We start from the raw sequence: 26444 nt of genomic DNA on the forward strand, positions 1-26444 counted from the left end.
GGGTTAACGTCATTACTTTAGTCTCTATATAAATAATCATGTCCATGCAGATTGGGACTAACTTGACTCGAAGCTTATGTTAGTTCTGCTTTTAGACAGATACTTTAAGTTATGCTATTGGCAAGATTTGATCAAATAAAAAGAAGTCTAGTCTACAATGTAAAAAGACATGACTTATCTTCTCCCAGTAATGTGTACATATTATAAAATTATTGTGAAATTACAATTAATGTAAAACTTATAAGAAAAATTAACACAGTAAATATACTCTTTTTGTAAAATTCATGTTTTTTTCAATTTTTGTCTTGGAACAATTAGAAGGTAATTATACAATATAACAACGATCCAACGAATGATATACAACTTCACTTTATTAGCTTTATTAGTCAGATTCATCACCAAAAATTATATCCACAAGAAACAGTAAACATATCGTACATATTGACGTTTAAATAAAAACTTTTGTAAATAATTTCATAATACTGTTATTAGATTAAAAATAGATCAAGTAATTATGTATTTATTACAAATTGTGCGATACGGACAAACAAACAATACTTATGACGTCGCTGTTGTTCATTACAAATGTCATCATTTAATACTTTACTTAAGTGATTTTACTTAAGTAATATTAGTATTAGCGTACTCTCGTTAAATGTCACACTGTTAAACTTCTATTCCAGTTCTCGATCACTTGATATCTCATTTATAAATATCATATAATACTGAACTCGACAGAATAAGATTAGAGGCAAAGCATATCGAACTAGTGATGATGGCATCCGACACCATTTAGGAGTAATGCTCAGAGGCCTAGTATATCTGGTTCCTGATAGTTGTACATGTACAATGTTCATTCCATTCGGTGTACCAGGAAGTTCTGTGCAACGACAGGTTTGAGCAAAACTTCTTGTATGATAAAAACTGGTGTAAATGTATAAAAGAGCGACTCGAAGACGATAAAACTTTTGTCCATACTATGTTTAACATCATCGTTATGTCATCTTACTTTCGACCTTAAAATATACAAATACCTATCCACAAAAAAAAAATTCCGCAATAATCCACAAAAACTCCGCTAGATATATTACAATCATTAGAGTTTGATCTTTTGCAAAAGTTGATTATCTTGATTCAAGATATCCTATTCAATGATTCAATGTAATTCACGTTTGCCTGATATTTTGACAATTTAAGGATCCTCAAATGGGATAAAATTTCTCAAATGATTTTAATGAATACGTTATTACCGCTAATTACCGAATGCAATCTCGTTCTGATGTGTACAACTTATTACACGTTCAGGAACATAGTAATATATAATATATGATCAAAGCCAATCCGTTACACATAAGCGAGATATACAGTACTGAATCTATTATTTTCTTTAACTCCGCACATTATTCGCAGAAGATAATAAATAATAATAATATTAATAAATTGATAATATCTTTGACGATCATACCTTTAATTATATTGTTAAGAAGATAGCGTAGGCTACGCATACAAATAAATTCCTCGTGCTTTTAACCAAGTGAGTCGACGGCCATAGTACTAAGACCGTTCTTGCTAATGGTAGTCTTAAATTGCTCCGGTACCGGATACTCGCTCTGCAATGTAACATATTCACATAGAGCTGTAAAAATTGCAAGATGGCGAATTGATCTGACAATGAGAATTTATCGAAAGACAATTTACATAATCTCCATTGGCTTTGGGCACCATGACATTCATTTCACTAGATTTGCTGGTGATAAGTTCAACAGCCAAGGATTCCGCACTTAAATACATTTGACAACCGTCCGTTTTGTCAATGGAAATTGTAGGTACCTTTCCAAGAACCTGTAAAAAAATATATGAGGAAGATACGATTATCACAGGCTAAAATTCATATCGGTATAACCTTCGCAGATATTTGTATGTATTCAGAGTGCATTTCGATAACAATTGCCAGTGCATAAGTGCTCAATTTTGCTTGCAAACATGTATCGGTAGTGAAAGAGACAGGAGCCTGACAGTTCTTCGAATTTCACACACGCACAATTTCATCTGTATTAAAATATCACTTCAACAAACACTTTCGTATATAAAAATGCCGTGGAAAGTTGGTAAGAAAATTTGTTTCTTTTTTATATTTTTAACGCTGTGATGCTAGATTAGACACAAATAATGTACGTCGAAAAGATCTGTTTATTTTCCAAATTCGAACGAATGGAAATGTGTTTCAGGTGGAAATTTCGAAACTGTGGCGGTAACATGTGAGACAAATTGGAAGGAATGTATAATCGCGGTAGCAAATTATTTATGGAACGAGGTTGTGTCTGATGTCGTTGATTACTTAGCAAAAGAAGGAATTATATGGGTACGCGCAATTATACACATATTCCACGCATTATTACTAATTGCTTTTAAAAATTTTGTTAAAGATTTATATTACAAAATAAATATTTAAAACCTACAAGTTATTTTTGTGTTTAGTTTTCACAAAAGTACTTCACTCCTTAATATTTGAAGGTTTTAGCGATAGCCATCGCTTCCACGATGCTTATCCGTATAAAATGTTGCAAAAGTATGCACACGAAGAATGCAGTGCTTAATAAACGAATACTAAATAAAGTCGGATATAAAATTCAGAATCTGGAATTGAAAATCAATGTTTTAACGTATAAAATGCAATATGGAACGTGGCCATTACCACATCAAATCTGTAATTTGAATCCGAAGTTGCGGAAGATCAGACTGACTTTATCCAACCCGGGTGACCGAAAAAATTGGCTAAAGCACGTGCTGCTAAAGTACATATAGAAGCTAAAAACATTAAATAGTTAACAAACTTTTATAATATTGTAGATTTTAATATATTTATGTTCACAACAATGCTTTGTTTCAGTCCTTCATCAGAGAGCAATATATGTGCTCCTTGTTCGAATGCGCGTCATTCATCCAAAACAAAACTAACGAATCGTTTTGACGCAAAGCAAGAACGTGGTTCACAACATATCAAACGTAGTGAATTATCAACAGCCTGCAGCAGCATTGAATCTTTAAAATCTACTAGTGACCAATCTGTGAAGTACAAAAATTAGAAATACATTTGATCTTACATTAATTTTTTCTATTCATATAATGTTTATAACATTAATGCATCTTTTATAGATAAGCGAAATAGCCTTAGAGATATTTCAGAAATATTTTGCACTTTCTCTCGATAATAGTAGATAGTTTCCGATTTTATCCAATTCTTTTTTTAAGCAAAAATATTAATAAAAAACCTATTAATATTTTTGCTCGGAAATGCTTTCCGTCTAAGAGTAAAAAATCATATTTAATTTAATATATCATATCAATTATTATTTTATCTCAATCTGTAATGTGTAAATAATAAAAATTCAGAGAAAGCGCAAAATCTTTGAAACAGCGCAGTCACTAAATTTAGCTTATTTCGTTAGCATATATTCAGGGAGATCAGGTATGTACTCGCAAAATGTGAGTACGAAAAAAAATGATCTCTCTAGAAGCAAAGATTTCACGTTGCAACGACGAAATGTGCAGCTTTTACCGTTGAATCCGAACGTGATTGAGCATCGATCTTCAAGAATGATTCCTCCGTTAACACAGAACGGTGCATGTGCGACGAATACTAAATACAATCCATGCCAGGAATTCACAGATACCGTCTATAAATGTAAATCATTTCTCAAGGAATTGCAATATAACGATAAACGTTTGCGTTCGTCGAATCGTTCATCAGAAATGAATAAAGTATCTTCTTTAAAAGCTACGCACGCAGCGACACAAGTAAGCTTATTAATCGCCGTTATTAAATCAGCTCAGTAAATAAAATTACATGGTAATTATACATTCATCATATTCTAGACATCCTTGTCTACGATGGAAAAAAGAGAGACATCCTATGGTGCTCCAGTAGCAGCAAAAAGAGAGGAAATAAACGAGAAGAAATGCGTAGAGCGGATAAAAGACAATACGGTAAAAGATACCAAAGAGACGTATTGTCCAAGCAAAGTAAACGCATCTAATAACGCTGTAGTTTTGAAGACTAATAACCGTTCACCCTCGAGAGAACTCATCCCAGTTGTTCCAATAATGCGACCGACACACAATGCGCAATCTTCTCAAGAAACTTTGCACGAGGTCAGAAGAAAACTTCAGAGTTTGCACAACGTGCTGCAAACGTATCAAGACACGAGTCGGTCCCCAGAAAGACAGGAATCAGCACATCGGGTCGATGAAACAAACTCACTTATAACTTACCCAGTCGTAAATATTTCGAGCGAATATTTCGAGCTAAATCGTTCGGAAGAGAGCTTATCTTCCTTAACCGAATATTCATCACGTACATCAAAAACATATCAACGTTCTGGTGAAGATGTTACATTGCGAAATACTTTTTCCAAAGGATTTAGTCGGCATAATGTGCAGAGATCAGACAGAAGCAATCTTCCAGCCTTTGTGACAACCGAACCGCATTTACGTTCCTGCAACGCGATATTACAGACACCGGAAGATGAATATAAGAAGATGAATATAAATGAATATAAGAGAAGCGAGTGCGAACAGAACACTTTAGAACACGATAACGAATTAGAATCGCAGATCGCAGTACACGAATTAGAATCAAATCCCGAAGCTAACAAAGATGCAATAATAACAGATACTCTATTTAATACCCGAGATAGCATATCTGAGGCAATATCGGAAAGAATATTCTATATCTTATCACCTGAAAATAAAAATATTCAAACTCAAAACGAGGCGTCGTTAAAGAAGAGATTCGCTACTGAAAAATTCAGCGATGCAATTGACAAAGAGCAATACCAAGATAATGTAATAATATCTCAAAAAAGCAGTCAAAATAAAATCTCGAACAATAGCGGAGAAGACAAATCGACGGCATTGTTGCTTCAGGAGGCGTTGCATTTCAAAAACGCCTTACTGACACAATCGAGAAAGACGTATCCAATGAGTGATGTAAAACAGGACGATATCGCAGATGAATTTCCGCCAATGTCAAACAATAATTTTCCTTCAATGATAATAGACATCAAAGAGGAAGCGCCAGTTATCAGTGATTCTCATGATAAACTTAATCAACATTACATTTGTCTGGAAATGAAACAACGACGCGACGTACTTCCTCAATCTTTGAAAAAGGTAAATACATTCGCGCATCGTGAGGACGAACGAGATACAAAGAGCGAAGATTATATTCCCGAAACGTCTTCGGAATATTTTAGCATCACTGATCTCGCGGTTCATAATAATGCTGAGACTGAGAATAATGTTCCACTGACGCTTCCGGTTTATGAAAAAGTAATCTCGATAGCAATACCAGTCAATATGAAAAACCAAGATGAAATCGATATGAATGAGAGACCGATGCGAACGAAAGCTGTCCTACGGAATATTCAAACTCGTGTGAATTTACGAGAAAATTTAAGGGAAAATGCAGCCTCCAATATTGATAATGTAATCGATAAACGTTCGCCAACAATGTCAAAACTCGAAGATCTCATATTGGAACGCGTTAAAAATATCAGAGATTATATGGACACTTTTCTTCAAAGCCAAAATACAGCAATCTTCAAAGCACGCAGAGCGCTTCATTGTCAAAGCAAAAGCAATATTTTTCAATTTTCAGATGAAGCGAGTCATGTAGTGATACATAATCGATCGACTGCACCGTCCAGCTGCAGCAGCACCGACCAATTTAATAATTCTTCAAAAAAATCATCAGATTTTTTAACACATGTATGGCCGAATTACATACAGGAACATAAACAGGAAACGGATGATGTCTTAAGATGCTCTTCCGACGTATACTTAAAGAGAAACCCAGGAATGTTCGCGCTTATTAGTCCTATTAAGAATAAATTCTCTAACAAGAAGAATACGCGACAATCAGAAGTACCTGCAGAATTAGAAAGGGAAGAAGATGATCTGTCTCTTCCAACTTTCCTAACATATTCTTGCAGAAATGATTCAAAATATACACACAGAATAATAGATTCGATCACGCCTCGTTCTGAAGAACATATTGTACCAAATACAGAAAATGATAAAATAGATAAGGGAACAGTTGACGTCAATACGGATCTCCATAAACGTAGAAAGCAGACACAAATCGCCGAAAGTAAGCCATCAACAATATTTTTTCCGCTTGATGTTGCAAACGCCGATGCAAAAGTTATTCACGTAGCACGCGAGGAGTACCTAACAAAATCTAATTGCAATTCGATCTCCCATAGTAATTCGTATTTCACCGACGAGGAGATGATAAGTGACATGAAGAAGGATAATGTATCTTCCAAATCTACGTCAAACATGAAACATTTGCATTTAAAGTCGGACATACAGAAAGAAAAAAAACACAACGTTATTGAACAACAAATATCCGTAGATAAATGTCCAGATGCAAATATAGCAATGCCAAGCCAATTACCATCAGATAACAAATATTCTAATTTGACGATACTTGTTGACTCAAATCTTATTCTTGATAAATCAAGACGTGATAATTCGATAATAGCATCTCCTTTAAAAGAAGACGATTTCATCTTTGATCCCGAAACTTCTTTTCTACCTTTTTCATTGGATAAAGAAAATAAAACATTAAATGCCGACAATACTTCATTAAATAATTTAAAACACAATGAAACAAAAAATGATGAAATTTCTGTCGATATCGCACATTTGTCGCCCCGAACAGATCATTTTTTAACAAAACCATTCCAGCAAATTAAAGCCAAGAGCGACATATCTTTAATAACTAGTGGAAATAAAAATTTGAAAGTCACCTTATACCCCGAAAAATCACATCCATTTTTGATGCGCCATAATGCTGTGGAATACATCAGCAGTACATCACATCAGCCCTATACAAAATTGCACAATGACAAAAACAAATGTATAAAAAATAAGTTGCGACTCGCAACTCAATCAAAGTCTATTATATCGCCACGAAGGGTATCCACTAAATCTTGCATACCGATCTTAAAGAATCGCTTAGAATCGTCCCACCGAATGAAACGTCAAGCGCAGGCGAGAAGTCCTGTGAGAGGTCCGTTGACTATGTTATGGGGAGAAAAGACTTGTACGAAAGATCACACGACAGACAAGGAAATTGCGCGAAGTGACAATGTCTCAATAAGCAAGCATTTGCATGTAGAGACTGTGCCGAATTTAACTAAATTAAACACAGAAAAGGACATTTTCAATAAAAAATTGGAGAAACCTGAGAATGTGACATACAGAAATAAGAAAAGTTCGGCAATTTTGTCTACTGATCAAAATGTAGAATCCCTCACAATCGATAAAGACCATTCAGATAAGAAAGATACATATGGCAGTAAATCAGATACAAGCATAATACAACGTATAGAAAAGATTGCTTCTAAAGAGGTAGTTGTTATTTCTATCATGGCAAATGACAGCCTACGAAAGAAATATCCGGCAGATCTATTTATTCTAACGAAGAATATCAGTCCCACGACAGATTTGCTAATACATAAAAATAAATTATGGACTATTACTGTTGAAAAAACAGAAAAAGAAGTTACGGCGAAACCTTCCATTACAAATACATGTACATCAATGTCTGCTTTACAATGAATGAACTGAGACATATAACTTGTCTTATCTATGTAAATATTTTTAATATTTTTATTTATCGGATTCTTTTATATAAGAGTGCATTTTTCTAAATAAATTTTCTTTTACACTTGTATGTACTGAATTATATATCTATATAGTATAAAATGGTCTTTTAGAAAATTAAATTATCTATAAGATATCCTAAAATTAAGAACAGTGTCAAAAAGGAAAACGATTTCTCGTAATAATTTAAAAAAAGAATCTATTATATCGGCATCTGGCAATGTTATCTATCTTTTACATATCAATGTGATTTCTATATCTAATATTAATCTTAATTAATGAAAACATAAGTGGCCTGATACGCATGCACACTAATAATAAAAGGAACTATTGTATTCATATACATACCTGCATTTGTACGCTTTGACAATTTACGAATTCGATACTGGACACCAGGGAATCAAACACAACGGACGATTTACGACAGGAATCCATGACGATGGAATTTATTTTGCCTTTGATAGTAAGTGTGCTATCTTGGCACCGAAACACATAAACCACGTTATTCATCTCTACGTCATCGATTACTAAATTTTCACCCTTGTGATACTCCTGTGAAAAATAGCATATTTTTAATATATAATAATACACATAATAATGTAATATATATAGTAAAATATGCATATTAGATATTTTTATCTTATTCTCTTTACGAAATATCGTACCACGAGCCATTTTTTGCCATCTCTAGTAAATACAGGTGGCTTGTCAATAGGCACGTTCGCTGGCAACACAGTTTTCGTCGGTGCCGCGTTGACTGTCGGTGCTTTAAACGGTGCGGGTCCGGATCTTAAAGCAGGATTTTTATGCGTTTGCATATCTGAGGTGACTTTCTTCAAACCTACAATACAAATGTCGGCTATTGCGTATAATGTCCTGGCACAAAGATTACAAGAATTGCGTAGAGAAAAAATTTATAATAAATAAGCGTATTCACTTTTCGTGATATCTTCTCCTTGATTAATCTGAGCGAAAAGGGCGCTTCTGTCGTCATTCACCATCGGTGCGATATCTCCAATCGGCATCGAGGGTGGTGGAGGGGGTGGTATACCCGCAGGTATACCCGCAGGTGCGGCAGTCTTTCCCCATACTAAACCCGTCGTATGATGTTGACGAACGTACTGTTGCAAGTCAGTTAATGTTTGCACCCACGCTTTACACCAGTCTATGTGTATTTTGTTTCTATAAATAGAAACAGCTGTAGCTTCGCTTTCGAATAAATTACAAAAAATAATAATAAACTTCTAGAAGAACTTACTTTTCTTTCCAATCTTTCAATACACGATTAGCGTAAAATTGACCGGCGTCATTCATTTCCTTTACATAGGGAGCTGGCGTAGGAGACACGGCGACCCATCCCAAGGCTGGGATACTTTCACTAATTGCTGATAAGTGATTAAAGAATTGAGATCCACGATTCTTCTCGCGAAATTCTTGTATCTGTTGTATCTGTACGGACATAGGCGTGAATAAAGATACTTGTTCAGATTGATTCGTCGGTGCGGAACGACTCGCCGCCATTTTTATAAACTGAAGCTGAATCCTAAAATTAATTAGAATATTTTTAATATCTTGTTCGATATATGTGCATCTACTTGTTCGATCTCAACGTAAAGTTAAAATGTTACTTACTGAAAAGCCTTTTCCACAAGCTTGCTGTGAACAGCTACATCACCGCCGATTTTTTGACTTAATTGCAGGTACTCTTTAACTGGCCCAGCCAAAAGATCCTCATATCCGGCGACAGACATGTTTGTAGGTGGATTCGGAATAGTTTCCTGCTTCGATGACAGAGATAAACTACTTCCTGACGACGTAGATCTCTTCGGGGAAGGTGTGCTCGTTTGTACAGCAGTGTCTTGTGTCTGAACTGCAAAATTTTCGAGTCGTCTCGTTACGTTTTCCAATCGGTTCACCAACTCTTCTAGATGCTCTTCTTTATCAGAACTCTCACAACCTGTAATTATTTTATTAAAAAACTTGTAAACGTTCGCATATAGACTGTAACAATAAGGAAAAAGATTATTCGTTCACTCGCGCTTGAAAATCATAATAATATAAAACTGATAAACAGACAACAAACATAAAGAGAAATGTAAACTTTATCCCACGGGAGACACGCTCGAAAACACCCGGAAAACTCAGACACTTGGAATGCTTCTCCGAGTACTTGGAATGCTAAATATAGAACACGTTTATAAATAGTAACGTTAGTATACATTATTATTAATTATATCGCGTTAAGTACATAAGTGTGTATATATTACTAAAAAAAATTAATAAAATAAAAAAAAATTAATAAAATTATATATATTAAACATACACACATGCACATATACAGTCTGTAAGGAAAAACGCGACCGTGACTTTCAAAATTATAATGATAAAAACACATACACAATTAAATCCTAATTAAACAAACGACAGTCGCTATCATTATCGATAATTGCTGTTTACGAGACATATTTTCGAACTAAGAAAGCATAATTTTTTAAGTAAAATTAAATCGATCTGTTTGATACTTAAATTCATTTCGCGAAGTTTCGTCTTTACAATAAACTTGACATTTTCGATGGAATTTGATTGTCAGACAAAAGAGAAAGCCAATCAAGACGATAATTATTTTCTTTCCACATAAATAATTTCGATTATAAAATTATAAAATCCTTAAAGAGTTCTCTTAAAAAAAATATAAAACCAGTTAAGCTTTGTTTTATAATGTGTTGCAAATAACTTAATACGTAAAATTTCCTAATGCAAAAAATATCTCGTTAATGAAGTTCGCATAAAAGTTATGCCAGTCACATTCTTCGTTAAGACAATCTATATATACATTTTGTTTTATTTATTTATTTTTTTTCGTCAAAATGTTACCTAGGTTTTGAAGAATATTGCAATTATCCTATTATAAACGGCGATACGGCTACTAGACTTTCCGAAAATTGGCAAGAAACTGAAAGACACCTCAAATGAGATGACTTTCCGTCCGACGACGCGAGAATACTCCAGACTATTATTAGAGAATCCGCCAACATCGTGGAGTTATATAGTCTTATCCACATAAATACGCTCGGCAAATGATTCATAATGTAACATAATCGCAATGATATTACTCATAACGCACAGAGATTCAGCCGTCATATCTAAAGATATGTAATATTACGTGTAAATTAACGTGTAAATTGCTATCACACTTGCAATCGTATTTCGTATTGCATATATCGTGGATTAATAGATTAATTTTCTCTTTTACCTTTCTCCTTTTTTGTAACAAAACATATAACAAAAATATCGCACGCGAGTGATCGAAGCCGGAAATCAAAATCCTTCGTTTGCTTATATATATTTCATGCTTATTCAATAGTGCTTGCCTATCTTGTACATACAACGGCATTGCACCTACAACTTATAAAGTTTTCCATGAATGGTGGTACAAAATAAACTGTCCTAAGCTAGTATAGACGAGAGTGGATTGCGAACTACGGCGAGCCTCGCAAGGCAGAATTGGGCTAGCTCTAAGCTCCAGAACTAACAGCGCGTGAAAGAATAACAAGTCGCTGGAAATTCTCAAGCGGGTCCTAACCGGGGTGCACCATCGGTCCTAGCGGGTCGAATCTCACTCGGTGCTCCGTCGAATTCTGCGCAGCTTGCAACAGATCGGAGAAGAATCTGTGCCGTCTTAAAGCTAACTCGTCGCGGGCGACGGGCGTCGCCGGCGGTTCCTGCATACCGCTGCATCCACCCGAGACATACTCGCCGTCGTCTTCCTCCGACAGCGAACGTGGAATCGAGGGAACTGCGGAAACGACAACACAACAGTCGAGCTTTTATTCTCCAAGAGGCATTCTATTCTTGAAGAGTCTTACGGCCACACGTGGCTCGCTCTGCCCCACCCATCGAGTTTATTAAAGTTAATAGTCCCATATATATGTATAATTGATAAAAATGGTACATAAGTATCAGATCACCCGCGGATATTATTACAAATCGATGTTCTTTCTGCTGAGGCGAGAATAGCGTAACGCTAGCAGTAGAATATGGGTCTGTTCACAAAAATGGCCCTCGCAAAAAGCTTATTTCTATATATATATATATATATATATATGTATTACATAAAACAAAATAGAATTTATATGCTGCATTTTATTTTAATTTAATGGAACGTGTTTCAATTCATGTATTTAATTATTTATATTAATATTTAATGACTGTGTATGCACACAAAATACCAAAAAATATTATCATACATTTTTCATTTAGCGTATATTTTTCCAAATGGCAAATTTTCGATGTAAATATCGGAATATTAACACGCAAGGAGAAATGCAATCAGTAATTCAAATTACGAAAACACAAAATAAATGTAATTAAATGTAGATATATATGTATATATTATATAACATAAATGTATAGAACAAATGTTTTATTTAAACTAAAAGAGATATTTTAATAAATTGAAAAAAGAATCTCTCTCATATGGATAAAATTAATAATTCTCTTTGTTCAAATATTGACCAATATTGTTCACATAGGACAAATGTTATTTTAAGAATGTAACGATGCGTGTTTATTTCATGAAATAACTGAAAATAAAGATGGAAAAACCGTTCAGGCAGTAATAACAAACAAATCTATAACAAACAAGTTCGTTACTCGATCAATTCATGTATCATCCCGGAAAGTTCAAATTTTTATAAGTGTGAAATTAAAAGTATAAAATGTCAGATGTCGAAAAGTAAAGTTATTAAAATTAATATCCCGATATTAATGATGTAAGCAGACCCATATAATAGCGTGTGGCTAGTCGGTGATCTGCGGCACACAGAGTGACAAAGAATCGCGGGATCCTAATGTACCTTCTGGCGCCTTCTTGGCGATCATCTCGTTTTCAGCTTCGAATACCGAGTCATCGCCTTCGTCCTCCGGTCCGTCATCGATCGTCCTTTCTATATATCCCGATGCGTCGTAAAGATTCATTTTGACGGGACCAACAGCACCAATAGGAACGACCTCCATCGGCACCATCCAATCTTCGGCGACGCCGTCGAAATTGCTATCCTTATCGTCAACGATTCGGTCGCCGGTTTCCTCGCCGGCCTCCTCGACCGTTTCCTTCGTCGAAGTCGAACTCGAGCTCTCCTCAACGTCGATGTTTCCATTCTGCGGAATCTCGCACGGACTCATCGCGGAATCGGCGCGTAACAGGGTGAAATCTAGCGACATGTCCTTCTCCTCTAGCGAGGCATTCTTGTTCTCTAGTGAAGCATCTTCATCTTCTAACAAGGCATTTTTATCTTCTAGCGAGGCATCTTTATCCTCTAGAGAGGCATTCTTATCCTCTAGCGAGGCATCTTTATCCTCTAGCGAGGCATTCTTATCCTCTATTGAGGCATCTTTATCTCTTAGCGAAGCATCCTTATCCTCTGGCGAGGCATCTTTATCCTGTAACAAGACATTCTTATTCTCTGACGAGGCATTCTTATCCTCTAGCGAGGCATCTTTATCCTTTAACGAGACGTTCTCATTCTCTAACGAGGCATTCTTGTCCTCTAACGAAGCATTTTTATCTACTACCGCGGTTTTCTTGTCTTCTAGCGAGGCATTTTTATCCTCTACCGAGGCATTCTTGTCCTCTGGCAAAGCATCTTTATCTTCTAGCGAGGCATTCTTGTCCTCCAGCGAGGCATTCTTATCCTCTAACAAGGCATCCTTATTTTCTAATGAAGCATCCTCTAGCAGGGACGTCTTCTCTGACTTTTGCACGTTGCCGTTTACCTTTTCCACCTTCGTCACAAATTTAATCTCATCGTCCACCTTGGCGGAAACCGTGGTCAGCCTGGGCGACCCGACCGGCGTGTCATCTTCCGCTTTCGATCTCTCGGCGTTCGCCTTCTTCGACGCGCTGTTACACACGCAGCACTTGAACATCGTTCCTGTGTATCATCCACCTCGCACTCCGCGTATCCCTCGCTATCCTTGCTGCCTTTCCTGAGTATGCCAGCGTACGACGGTATCACCTCCGAGAATTATAATCTCTCTTTCTCTTCGATCCGTAAAATCTCTTATAAATTAATGTTAGAAAATTTCATTCGGCTCAACGACAAAACTATAAGCTTCTTAATAGACTTAACAGGCAGAAATTTAACAAATATTTTCAAGTATGGAACGTGACAAGGTCAACAACTTCGCCCGCGCCTAGTCACGAATATTTGATTTGCGCTTCGTTCGTTACTTCGTAGCCGCCGGCGCCGCCTCACGCGGATTAAACGATCCGCGTAAATCTTCGATACGGTCGATGGTAAACATAACAGGTCAACTGTAATTGACGCTGGTAACCCAAAGCTGCGTCTCAGGTTCAACAAGAGGCTCGTCCTTTTTCACAGCGCCGCGATAGTGCCTTCTCTAGCGAGGACTCAAAAGTCAAAAGGCATATAAGCGATCGAAAACCGCGCTCGAACAATTGCCAATCGCGATAGAACACAGCTCCCAAATCCTTGCTCCTCTCCAGCCACACTGAAAAATTCCGAATGTATTCTCCGGAGGTGCACAATTTTTCAAGGACAACGAGAAATCGGAAAATCGAACTTAATTATCGGCCGAATTATCGTCACGCTCTCTTAGCGAAACAAATATACACGCTGCGAGAGTCTTGGAGCCTTCTTTCGCAGCAGCAAGTCGGAGGGACAGAGGCGGATTCCAAAGTGGAGTGTGTGTCCAAAGGCACAGCCACAGGATAACAGAATGCAAAAGCGCATCCGCACTCGCCTAATCCGATAGTCGGGCTAAGCCTAAACTTGAGAATTTCCGAATTTGTTGCGTCGATGGATATCGCGGAAGGAAGAGAAACGGCCAGTTGTTTTCTTTTCGAAAAAGGTCGACGGAACGGCAAAGGAAGACGGCGACGATAACGAAGGCAGCGCGAGCGGAGAGGCGGCGGCTGGAGAGATAACGTCCTGGACGCCCGCCCGGATTTGACGTTCCCCAGTTTCGACCGGCGCGGTGCGTCGTTCGTCGTTCCGCCCCCGCCCCGCCGCTTCGCCACTCCTTTCTTCGCGCCTCCGGGCCGCGTTCCTTGTGCTGCCGCTACTCGGAGGCGAGTCGCAACATTGTGTGCTTTCGGGACGCCTTTGACTCCAATTAACGAGATTAACCCAAATGATAAAATTTCGATCTCCATGCAGTTAGCCTTAATTAATCTAATCTTCTCTTCCATATTACGTCAAAAGAATAATAACTTTATCTACGCTTAACAAGTAAGCGATGTTGAAAAAATAAATTCAAATAATCGATTTTAAAAAACAACGATTTTTCACGATCGATCGTACCTCGACGCTAATCGATTAATTCGTAATTTCTCTTCTTATATTTAATATTGAATTAACATTTTAAAGTAAATTTCAAAGTTTGATTATAAAAAGGTTTAAGCAAAAAAGTTTCATTAATCGGTAATTAATTCAATCGGTATACAAGTGCTTACAACAAAATTTCCGATCGTACGATTCATCGTTCTTTTCCAATGTGTTAAACAAATAAAGTTAATAGTTCTATCCGTGATAACAAAATGTGTATTTCCCGATAAGTTGAGTGTCATGAAATATCAATAAGTTTGAATTTTGGTCGAAATTGTCCTAACGAACCACTCAAACCAGCGCCCATTTTATGGCTCAATGAATTAAAAAAGAAAAACGAATATGATAATAGACTATGTAAATGATATCTTGTAACAAATTTCCTCGCCTGCGCATTATTCCACCCTAAAGATTGCAATGCCGCTATAAATTTATCATAACTGTTGCTGCTACAGAATCGTTTCAATATATTGCAAAAAAAATACATCTTGATGGAACGCCTACCATACATTTTAAACAATTATTCGACGGGATATACGTTGAACATAGTTCAAGATAGGCCTAGTTTACACCGTTTGATATGCGTATCAAGTATTATATTCGTACTAAATTTACGATGATAAACGATCTGGCATATCCAGCTGGTACAATACGCATCGAAAATGCGTATGGAATCAAATAGTATTTAGTACAAAGGTAGCACTATAAACACTATAGTACTAAATAATGATCGATTTAGGTTTACTTCACAATTACGTCTTTCATATAACTCTAGTGATAAATATATCTATCTGTGAGATCACACGTGATCTACGAAAAGTATTATAACTCCGTTAATAGCATGTTATGTAAAAAGCAGCAAAATATACAGGATTTTCACTGGTTTTCACAAAAAGACGCAACACTTTTGAATTACTATATTACTATATTACATTAATATTTCTGAGGAAGGAATATGTGGATAATTATGATAAAGGCGAAATTATTAGAGCTCTGGTGAACTTAGATGTGGTAATTTGGAGGACGCGAATATGTATTGGTTAAAAGAGGAAAGCGGTATTTGTATGTTTTGTAAACAAGGTAGGGATAACACGAATCATTATGTATCAGAATGCGAAGCGATAAAAAATTGGTTTATAGAATTAGATAAGAATAATAAAGAAAGATTAGAGAGGCTTTGGAATGATGACATGAGCATCATCAAAGAGAAGATATTGTTAAGATTATATAGAGAACGGTCAGGGTTAGAGAAAGAAGAGCGAAAAAGAAGGTTGGATTAAAATATAGAAAGTCAATGTGTAACAATATGTGCAATAGTTACTTGTAAGTTAGGATAGTAGTGTATGAATGGAAGGATGAATAATTAAGGTTATTTGTAAACCAAGTCCACTTCTTGGCTATGTAGCTGAAGTTAATAATAAATATATTACATTAATATATACAATGTATATTATACATACATTCATATATATCTAGACTACTTGGTGAGTTACCTTAACTTTAGATTTTTTGTTTTTAATAAATACCTTTTGTAATAATAAAATTATTTTTACAGATATGAATCTTTTAGTCTTATTATATTTTCAATTTTGTTTCTTGAAATCTCCAATCAGGAAACTCACCACGTTGCAACGGAGAATTTTTTAATTTATTTTTTAATATTATACCGCTGAAGATGGCTCAAATTGGAACTGAAACGTACGGATGGATGTAAAACTTGAGTAATAAATCAGTGATACTGATACTACGCACCAAGAACTATGTCCGACCCTTACAGCCTTTTTTCCTATTTACATATATATTACTTATATTAGTTATATATATTAGTTATATTACATTCGTACATTACATACATTAATTGATGACTTTGGTGTTGGACAATTCTTGACAGCTGGGAGTTTGATGTTATATAATAAAAACGTATTCAATATGGAAATAATCACATTCAATATAGAGTAATGTTTAATCAGAATATAATTTTATGGATCTGACCTCCCTATTCGCTGGATTTAAATCCCTGTGATTTTCATTTATGACGATATCTGCAGGATCACGTCGATCAGAATAATCTTCGCACAATTAAGAATTTGATAACCAACATTCAAGCCGTTGTAGAAGGGGGTTCCCACGCAACTCTCGAAGAAATGATAAGCAGTTTCGTTTCGAACATGGTGCTGGCTGCTAATGGATCTCATATTAAATATGTTTTTATGTAGAATTAAAATTCCCAGCTGTTAGGAATTGTTCAACACCAAAATCATTCATGTACGTGTAGTGCAGAAGCATAAATATAATAATTCAAAAGTGTAAAGTCTATTTGTTGAAAACCCTGTACGTGCTCTAAAATTTCAAGCACAAGTGTTAACAACAGGACACCACATATCACTCGACGTGTACTTCATACGAACCTTATTCGTTCTAATTTACTCACACTACTCACTCGGAATCGTTCGTACTCAGTGAACGCACTCAGATTTAATGCTTGGATCGCGTATTTAACATCAGGTATACGGTGTAATTAAGATACTTTCAACAGACTTTCACGCTCAGATAACTGAAACGTACAGCACTCTTCTGTGTGCACCAGTGCAAATCGAATTCGCTATTAATCTCCTCGCTCTGATAAACCAAACCACTGCAGAAACGTATCGTGGCAAATCTCACGAATAAGCTTAACAGATGTGAGATATCGATTAACTTATTCAATGATAAATTCGACCGACACGTATTCTAGCTACATATAATTCGTCGCCCTTAATCTAATCTTCCTTTTTTTTATGTATCGAACAAAAGACTAACAATTCCACTTGCGTCACCGAAAGACTGCAAATGTTACTCGAAGTTTGGCCGGGGTCACTCTGTATATATAAAACCACTTGAGGTTATCGGGTTTAGAATGTTTAGATGCTCGCGCGACAGATGCGCGAAACCTCAATGGAATCGAAGAGTTTCTTCAGTTTTCAAGAGATGACAAGTGTCTGTCAGTCCTGATCGGTGCTTTGTTCCTCGACAAACCTTAGCACAAGCACGGCGCGACTTCAGGCAGAATGTATACGTCACCGGTATTAAACGTCAAGTGGAGTGCATGACTCAGGCGGGCAACGCTCGCCGGAATGCGACGGCGAGATAACCAAACTTATTTGTACGATTTCCTCGAGCGATGCCGGCCGAAAACTAAACTCATGCATTTTCTACGTACACGTTCATTTATACACGAATATTATTTCGCACAATCGGTTTTACACAGTCGCGCTTAGCGCAGCCCCTCGTCGGAGGGGTAAAATAAACGGAGTAGAATTTTTCGAAAAGGGGGGGAGCCGCACACCCGACACCGTCGCGCGTCTCGTCGCAACGCGACGACGATCGTCGTCTTAAATGTGCTCACTCACCGTTCGGCGAAGGTCCTGACAGTTCCCTCTCGATAGAATCGACGAAAACGCCGAGGGAGCGATCTATCGTACGCAGAAATTGCTGCGAGCCCGACGATGCTGACAGGTAGACTGGGGACTGGGGGACCGCTGGGGCGTTTGCCGGATACCGGAAGTCCTGTTTTCCGCCCGCCGCCGCTCGACTCGGCAACAGCGGCTTAAAATCGCCGATTGCACGCGCGCGGACCTGTCTTCAGGTCTGTTCACGATCGAGTTGCGCGGCGTGCGTTATCAAAATTTTGATAAAATACTGAAAAGAGCACTGGCAGGTCGTTACTGGTCAGCCGAGAGAGAGAGAGAGAGAGAGAGAGAGAGAGAGAGAGAGAGAGAGAAAGAAAACTTTCGAGTGACAGTGTATCTCTCTCGGTACAGTCCTAGCTAAAAAGATTTGTTGCGTAGGTCTTTCTTCTACTAGATGAACCGTGCGCTGCCATTGGAGGTGTGAAAACAGCATTAGCAAGAATAAAAGACGACAGCAAGTTTGCAGTTTTTCATCAACACTTCAATTGCAATGAATACTTAATTGTCAATAATACTTTTTTAAGCAATTATCTCTTACAAAGCTATACGATAGATATCCGATAAAGAAATCCACGATTTTATTTGTCAAAATCTATAAGTAAATCTGTTCACTTTTATAATTTCCACCTCGTTTTAAAATACATATATAATCTGATCTCTAAATTATCATCTTTATTTATTACAATTATTAGAAATTAATTTTGCAATTTAATTTCTAATAATTGTAATAAATAAAAATGATAATTTAGAGATCGGATTATATATGTATTATTTTAAAACGAGGTGGAAATTATAAAAATAAACAGATTTACTTATAGATTTTGACAAATAAAATCGTGGATAGGTATACTCTAATGAACTTCCTCACTTTTGTAATTTTCACATCGTTTCAAGATACACAATCGACCCATTGTTCCTTTTATTTATCGCAGTGCACAAACACCATGTACATACGCATATACGTAACTCTATACTCTATATATATTTCACCTCGTAAAAGTATTATTCTGTCTTTTAGATTATTTCTCTATGAAATTATGATATGCGCTAAAGAGCCGGAGATTTTGGCTTTTTAATAATTATAATAAATAAAATAATCTACCGCTCCTTATTCACGCGGGTGCATAATATACATATACACCGTATTTTTATCATATTTCGTTTTGCAAAAATAATGATTCTGTCATAAATATTCAATATTCAAACTATTTAAATAATCATGTATTCATACGCACCGAGAAATGCATGCCAATCGTATATCTGATGCAAACAGTATCACAGGTCTATTCTATTCAATTGAACTTCTTACACAGTTCATCTTTTCTCCTTTTCTCTCCAATGTGAAAAGAGAAAGAGGAAAGATGAACCGTGCAAGAAGTTCAGGTAAAAAGGACAGATGTTGCTGCGTTCTTCATGCTAGACACTTGATTGGTTCGTTTCTTTGTGCGCCTGCATTAATGGTGCATTAATATACAATTTAACCTCAATGGGTCATTGGCGCTTGGCGCGAAGGCTGCCAAGTGCCTTTACACGACCGTGGGCAAGGGTGAGACCCGTGGCCCGTGAAGGCTTGATAATTCGGCTTATCGTTATCAGCCTTTCGTCGCATGTTTTCATTTCGTAAGAGATGTAGATATAATTCTAGATAATTGATATTTTGTCATACGATAAGAAAGTGCCTGCGTACTCTATATATCTCTCTGCTCGGACTAGTCAAGAAAAATGAGCACGAAACTCCTGTTTGTCGAATCGGTGGAGATCCTGCGGGACACCTTGCCGCATTACCACACTCTGCTAGAAGCGATTTTGGTGCTTTGGATAGTGTGGTTTATTTCCAAGAGACGAAGCGGCGGCCAGGATTCGGTACCCTCGAAGGAGTTGGTGGAGCGTAAACTGGCGGAGTGGCGGCCGGAGTCCCTCGTGCTAGAATCGCCAGCGGACCATCCTTCGCTGAGTCCCAAACACATCACTTCTAGAATCGGGAAGCGGATGACGGTCAATGGCAGGGATTGTCTCAACTTGGGTACGCATAATTACTTGGGTCTAAGTGACAATACAGAGCTGATAGACAGCGCCGAGGCGGCTATCAAGAAATACGGCGTTGGATCTTGTGGACCAAGAGGTTTCTATGGAACTGTCGACGTGCACCTGGAGCTAGAAGAACGTATGGCCAGTTTCATGGGCACGGAAGACGCTATAACATATTCCTATGGGTTCGCTACTATGTCGACCGTAATCCCAGCTTATTGTAAACGTACCGACTTGATATTCGTGGATGAGCGAGTAAATTTCGCTGTGCAGAAAGGATTGGACGCGTCTCGAGGAAATATCCAATATTTTAAACATAATGATGTTCAAGATCTACATAATCTCCTGAAGAAACAGGAGGAAGCGGACAAACGACGTCCTAAAAAGGCTGCGAAAATCAGACGTTTTCTGATCGTAGAGGGTATTTATATGAATACAGGAAACATTTGTCCTCTACCTGAATTACTGGATCTTTGCAGACAGTACAAGTTGAGAATCTTTATTGATGAGTCGATATCGTTTGGTACCATCGGTCTACACGGAAGAGGCGTTACCGAATATTTCAACATTCCCAGAAGTGAAGTAGACATGATAATAGGTAAAAATTAATACTAATATAATAACTAAAAAAAAATTAAAGCCAGTAGAGATGTACGAATCAAGGATTTGTTATGTCAAGTCGAATTGAATTAAATTTTGTTTCTTTTTTCAAATTTGAATCAAATCGAATCGACAAAGTTCCATTCGAATTGAAGCGAATCAAATAATTTCGAATTGTTGAAATATAATTTTTAATTAACAATATAATTATTAAAATAATAAAAGACCAGAGTTCAAAAAATTAAAAAAGTAGTTAACGAACCAGTACTACGTTTACGCGAGCGTTACTTCTGTAGTAACTTACGATAATTCGCTCGTTTACGCGGAGTAAATTATCGTAAGTTACTGCAAAATCCCGTTTACGCGAAGGAATTATCGTAAGTTCCTACAGAAGTAACGCTCGCGTAAACGTAGTACAAGGCAGGTGTATACAACGTACTAAGATTGTATTACAAATTGAAATAACGTTCAAAGCGTTTCGACCTTACTACAGGGTCACTTACAAACTAAAGGGCCTATTCTCTGTAAGGCCCCATGGACTGATATTTTCCGCGTAACGCATATCGCGTAACCAATCAGACGTTTCGTATTTTCTGTTAAGGCCATTGCACGTAACAAAGTTTTAGTCATAATGGTAAGACCGTAAGAAAATAGATAGACCAATCACAGTCGATTATTCTCCTTGAGCTCGAAGACATGGAAAAAAATGTACCGAATCAATTTAAAAAAATGAAGATGACCTTGATATCTCCGAAGCCCCTCCACCTGGACAAAAATTATTATCGCTATATGATAGCCCCCTTCGTACCGTACAATTTTAGTTACACTAATTTTTCTCTGGACCTTATAGATTCGAATATATTTAAGGTGGTAATAGTTATTGCCTCACCCTGTATATAATTCGTATTCGAATCATCTAGATTCGAAATTTTTGAATAGTTTGGATTCGAATCATAGAAATTCGAATTCGAATAGTTCGCACATCTCTAAGCTAGATATTTTTTGTTAATATATGAAAATGTATATATGATAATATATATCTACATATTCTTTAGGATCTTTAGAGAACGCTATGGGAACTATTGGAGGCTTTTGTGTGGGAACATCCTTTATCATCGATCATCAACGTTTATCTGGGCTTGGCTACTGTTTCTCGGCGTCTCAACCACCTCTCCTGGCATCTGCTGCTATCACTTCTTTAGATATGATTGAAAATAATTTACAAGTATTTCAATCTTTGAAAAATAATACCTTATCGATTCACAACGGTCTCAAAGAAATCCCGATGTTGGTGTGCTCTAGTTTCGCAGAATCGCCTTTAAAGCATGTATATTTGAAAGAACAGAAAGACCGTGCCACCGAGGAGAAATTACTATCTGCAATTTCTAACAAATGTATAGAAAATAACTTGGCAATCATACTACCTGCCTATCTGGAAACGGAAAGAATCTTACCTAGGCCTAGTCTTAGACTTTGTATATCTGCTAGTCTGGATAACAATGATATTAAGTTTGTGCTAAATACTTTGAGAAAATGTACAGAAGAAATTTTGTCGTTAATGAGTGAGATAAATGTATCTTAAAAGAGGTATATTTAAAAATTTTATTCTCGTATATTAAGAATAGGTATATCTAATATTTATACATATTTATGTTCCCACTTTGTGCATACACGTATACATCGTACGTATGCATCAACATATATATGCATCAACATACGTATTAATTAGTCCAAGTAAATTTTTTTCTTGTACAAAGTGAACATATTTGTTATTAAAAAAAATGGATGATACGAGAATTGCGATTATAAAGAATATGTTGGATAGAGAAAATGTATTAGCGAATTAAATTGTACTTTAGTTCTGAAAATATACTTCAGTTTTATCTCTTACAGGTTTATTTCTTAACACTTCATAGAAAAATGATTACAACGTTTTGCATATGATACAATACAAATTAATATTTTTAACCGAATATTGAATAAATACTCGAGTATTGTAAAATAAAGTTTTCTAAATTTTTCTATTGATCGAATAATTTAGAAAAATTCGCTGAATACGGCTCATAATTAAAAAAGTGTATATAAAGCAACTGCCATAGTTTGTAATGTACGGAAAGTGCTTTATTATTGTAATAGATACAGATACGCGCTTATTAATTGTCTCTCGTTTCAGGTTCGTCATCATATGCCGCCATGATTTTTTCCATAATTTCCCATAACTTATCCCTCGCTAAATCTTTGCAGAAAACCTGTGTGGTGACAAGAAAATTTACATATAAATCTATCGACTAACATAGAAAAACGGACAAAAAATTTTGTAGCATCATGTATACTTACATTGAACCACGGCTGTTGATCACACTCGTCCATTAGAGGTACGACCACGCCATAAATTTGTAATGACAAGTTGATACAAGCTATCGCTGTTAAGTTCGGTGGATAGTCGAGAATAGCTGGGGAATGATGAAAGTCTTGTAGCAGTGCCATGCTAGTTTTGGCGACCGGATACTTGGACCACTCCTCTTCACCAAACCAAGCTTGCAAAGATCGCAGATAATGAAGCATGTACTATAAGGAAACATAATGCAGTTATTTATGCGTTATCACATACGTCTATTAATGTTATTCAGTTAGGCTGTGTTCCGAATTCACTCTAGTTAACTAAAATGCTAGTGTACGTAACGTTAACTAGAGTGGAACAGCCTTAGTAATATTTACAACACTTTACCTTGTGCGGATGCACAGGCGTGACTTGAAACTTGAGCATCCTCATGATCAGAAGTTCAGCTTGTACGATTGCATCCCTCATACTCCAATACTGATCGCCAAGATCGAGCGGCTGAGAACCTCTGTGAAGCGTGTTGTAAGATACATTCATTACGTCTCTTATCTTCAGCGTATCGTCCTTTACTTTACCAGCCAGATAAAGGCAAGTTGCAGCTATGAGCTAAAAGAGACAAAATTCTGTCGTATTTATTAAGAACTTATCGAGTCTTGAAGTACCATCCGTTCTTACATAATTATCATATCCCTGTGCCGTCGCTTCTTTAATAAATCTGTGATATAATGTTGCAGCAGTAGCTATCGTCAATGGGTGAGCCTCCAATTTCAAACCTAAATTCAGACGAGCGTTTTATTAAAGACTTTACCTTTTTACGGTAAACACAAGATTTCTAAAGCTCGACAAATTTTCTAAAGTGCCTAACAACTTTCCAATGGTGAGATATCGTTGCACCCAACATACCGCACTCGAAGATAAATCGAGAAACTGTGAAACTGTCGCTGGATTTGGTATAATCGATCGTAATACTCTTTTGTAATGTATTCCTTTTCTCGCGCTGCATCGCGAGAACGTCAATCACGTCTTTCATCTTAGAGCTAAAACGAAACGTCATGTGAATTTAACGTAAAAAGAAAACTAAATATCATTCGAACATACGAAAAATTAGCTGTGAAAATAACAACGCATGTCCGAATCACATTGCGTTGCGAAAATACTGAAAAGCTTTTGATCTGTCAAGAGTAAGCTGATGTATAACCTTATGTCAGTGTCATCCAATGTGAACTCATTGTACCTGAGAGTCTCGGTGCCGCTTGGCTCTGAGGGATTCATCGCGGAATATACTGTCTTTGGCGAGAAAGGTTTCGTTTAAAAATCCTAAGCGCGTTAATGAGAAAACTCTATTTTCCCTCTCATTCAGGTACAAGAGATGCGTCCACACAAGTCCACACAAATGTAATAATCAATAAGGAATTTCCGTCAAAAAAACGGAGAGAACTCAGAGAATAATTTCAGCGTCAAAGTGATGAACTAAATGTGTGTCACGTGACGAGTAGCGCTTAAATTCAAATCTACACTTATATAGCAAATATATATATTATATATATATAATGCCTATCTAATAATTGTGTATATATTATGTATATAATTATGTATATATTATTGACCATAATATATACATAAATATTAATATATTTAATAAACAGGGAAGGGAGATTAACGCTGGTTTAAAGAAATCTCCCTTCCCCGTTGATTAATATTTATTTCTTACAAATATATATGTATACAATTATCATAGGATTATAATAAGCACTTGCGAGGAGTGATAATTAAGGAGTGATAATTGAAACGCGCACACACTGCTTCTCTTCTACACACAAAGCATATTTTTAACATAATATTTTTAAACATTTACACATACAGCAAATTAATCAAATAAAGTATCTGTTAGGAAAAATGTTAGCATTTATGAATGATTTATATTTTTCTAGTTTAAATATGTTTATTAATAAAAATAAGTTAAATACTAAAATAAATTATTTGATAATTATTTGTATATACGCGGCTTTATAAAGACCATGTTTCAATACACTTTTAACTAATTATAAAACATGTGATTACGGATTAGTTGATGGTATATATACTCATAAACTTGAAATTCAAATGACAAATTATGAATATGAAAATTACTTCACAAAGGGTCAACAAGTAAAAATAAAAGGATACATAAAAATAGCAAGTTTTAGTAATATATTAATAAAATCTTTGAAAAATAATTGTATTACTCTTTTTAATGACGTGAATTTATCTTACAGATGATATCTTCTATCTATATATATAGAAAAGTGGATAATACATCGAATATTTTAAATTATTAAAAAAGAAAATTATCTTTTGCTGAATGTTTAAAGAGCTCTTTTTGTAATAGGCTTTGTTCGAACAAAGCCTATTACAAAAAGAGCTTTTAATAGTATTAATAAAAGCCTAGGATATTACCAAATAAAATTATTCGCACTAATTTTCGCACTAATTTTTCATAAAATAAACTTTGTTCATATAACAGAAGTTCTTTATTATTATTAAAATATTAACAAAAACATAATATTAATACGCTTTATAAAATTAGTTAATTCTATTATTTAGTTAATTTTTTTATTAATATTAAATTTTTTACAGGTTGCAGAATTATTTAGAAAAATGTTTGTTGTCATCTAATAATCCAATTTACTTATTCACTTGATTATATTACTTTTTCATGTTCCTTTGTTTTCGGAGGTATTCTTCTTTCTCTTTATTTTTATTTATTACTGGAATTCTCTTTATTTTATTTATTGGAACTTCTTTCATGTCCACCTCGTTGTTATCACTTTTCTAAGTTTTCTAACCCACATGATGTTTCCATGACAACCGCTTGCGCAGTATGATGCGCAGTCGTCTACCTACTCATGCTCGTGCTTGTAGCTCGTATACTTCGACGCATTGTGATCCATACACTGTGTATGCATGGTTCTTCCACCATGACTGTATATATATATATATATATATATATATATATATATATAT

General features: G+C 35.9%; 3 protein-coding genes across 6 annotated transcripts; 1 reads left to right on the forward strand and 2 right to left on the reverse strand.

The window, feature by feature from the left end:
• Positions 1-351: 351 nt before the first annotated feature.
• LOC112452912 (adenylyl cyclase-associated protein 1-like) lies at positions 352-18605 on the reverse strand. Of its 3 annotated transcripts, XM_025013361.1 has the most exons (9): positions 12531-13706; positions 11258-11470; positions 9307-9631; positions 8933-9217; positions 8612-8856; positions 8340-8515; positions 8023-8226; positions 1699-1842; positions 352-1610 (listed from the first exon to the last, which is right to left on the reverse strand). In XM_025013361.1, the coding sequence occupies exons 1-9, from the start codon at positions 13600-13602 to the stop codon at positions 1527-1529; spliced, it is 2748 nt and encodes a 915-aa protein (XP_024869129.1). In that variant the 5' UTR covers positions 13603-13706; the 3' UTR covers positions 352-1526. The 3 variants fall into 3 exon arrangements, with proteins under 3 accessions (XP_024869129.1, XP_024869130.1, XP_024869131.1); XM_025013362.1 differs by lacking the exons at positions 11258-11470; positions 12531-13706 and adding an exon at positions 18413-18605; XM_025013363.1 differs by lacking the exons at positions 11258-11470; positions 12531-13706 and adding an exon at positions 9751-9773.
• A 1337-nt stretch (positions 18606-19942) lies between these two features.
• On the forward strand, positions 19943-22990 carry LOC112452922 (serine palmitoyltransferase 1-like). The gene is made up of 2 exons (XM_025013385.1): positions 19943-21098; positions 22156-22990. Exons 1-2 carry the CDS (start codon positions 20195-20197, stop codon positions 22680-22682), a joined length of 1431 nt encoding a protein of 476 aa, XP_024869153.1. The 5' UTR covers positions 19943-20194; the 3' UTR covers positions 22683-22990.
• Positions 22991-23196: 206 nt separating this feature from the next.
• On the reverse strand, positions 23197-24862 carry LOC112452923 (cyclin-Q-like). 2 transcript variants are annotated; one of them, XM_025013387.1, is made up of 6 exons: positions 24676-24862; positions 24345-24478; positions 24117-24214; positions 23829-24047; positions 23438-23668; positions 23197-23349 (listed from the first exon to the last, which is right to left on the reverse strand). In XM_025013387.1, exons 1-6 carry the CDS (start codon positions 24711-24713, stop codon positions 23254-23256), a joined length of 816 nt encoding a protein of 271 aa, XP_024869155.1. In that variant the 5' UTR covers positions 24714-24862; the 3' UTR covers positions 23197-23253. The 2 variants fall into 2 exon arrangements, with proteins under 2 accessions (XP_024869155.1, XP_024869154.1); XM_025013386.1 differs by having other exon boundaries at positions 24640-24861.
• Between the last annotated feature and the right edge of the window lie 1582 nt (positions 24863-26444).

This window comes from Temnothorax curvispinosus, unplaced genomic scaffold (genome assembly GCF_003070985.1).
Source record: "Temnothorax curvispinosus isolate PA1 unplaced genomic scaffold, ASM307098v1 QBEX01003826.1, whole genome shotgun sequence".
NCBI lineage: Eukaryota > Metazoa > Arthropoda > Insecta > Hymenoptera > Formicidae > Temnothorax > Temnothorax curvispinosus.

Bases quoted from the DNA above. Each gene is read 5' to 3' on its own strand.
- LOC112452912 (XM_025013361.1), bottom strand. From the start codon at position 13,602: ATGTTCAAGTGCTGCGTGTGTAACAGCGCGTCGAAGAAGGCGAACGCC. The intron at 8,857-8,932 runs GTAAGTTCTTCT...TTCTATTTATAG, and splicing joins TTGAAAGATTGGAAAGAAAA to AAACAAAATACACATAGACT. The intron at 8,516-8,611 runs GTGAATACGCTT...TTTGTATTGTAG, and splicing joins AGGAGAAGATATCACGAAAA to GTTTGAAGAAAGTCACCTCA.
- LOC112452922 (XM_025013385.1), top strand. From the start codon at position 20,195: ATGAGCACGAAACTCCTGTTTGTCGAATCGGTGGAGATCCTGCGGGAC. The intron at 21,099-22,155 runs GTAAAAATTAAT...CATATTCTTTAG, and splicing joins TGAAGTAGACATGATAATAG to GATCTTTAGAGAACGCTATG.
- LOC112452923 (XM_025013386.1), bottom strand. From the start codon at position 24,713: ATGAATCCCTCAGAGCCAAGCGGCACCGAGACTCTCAGGTACAATGAG. The intron at 24,479-24,639 runs GTTATACATCAG...GTTTCGTTTTAG, and splicing joins TTGGATGACACTGACATAAG to CTCTAAGATGAAAGACGTGA. The intron at 23,669-23,828 runs GTAAAGTGTTGT...GTTTCCTTATAG, and splicing joins CGCCTGTGCATCCGCACAAG to TACATGCTTCATTATCTGCG.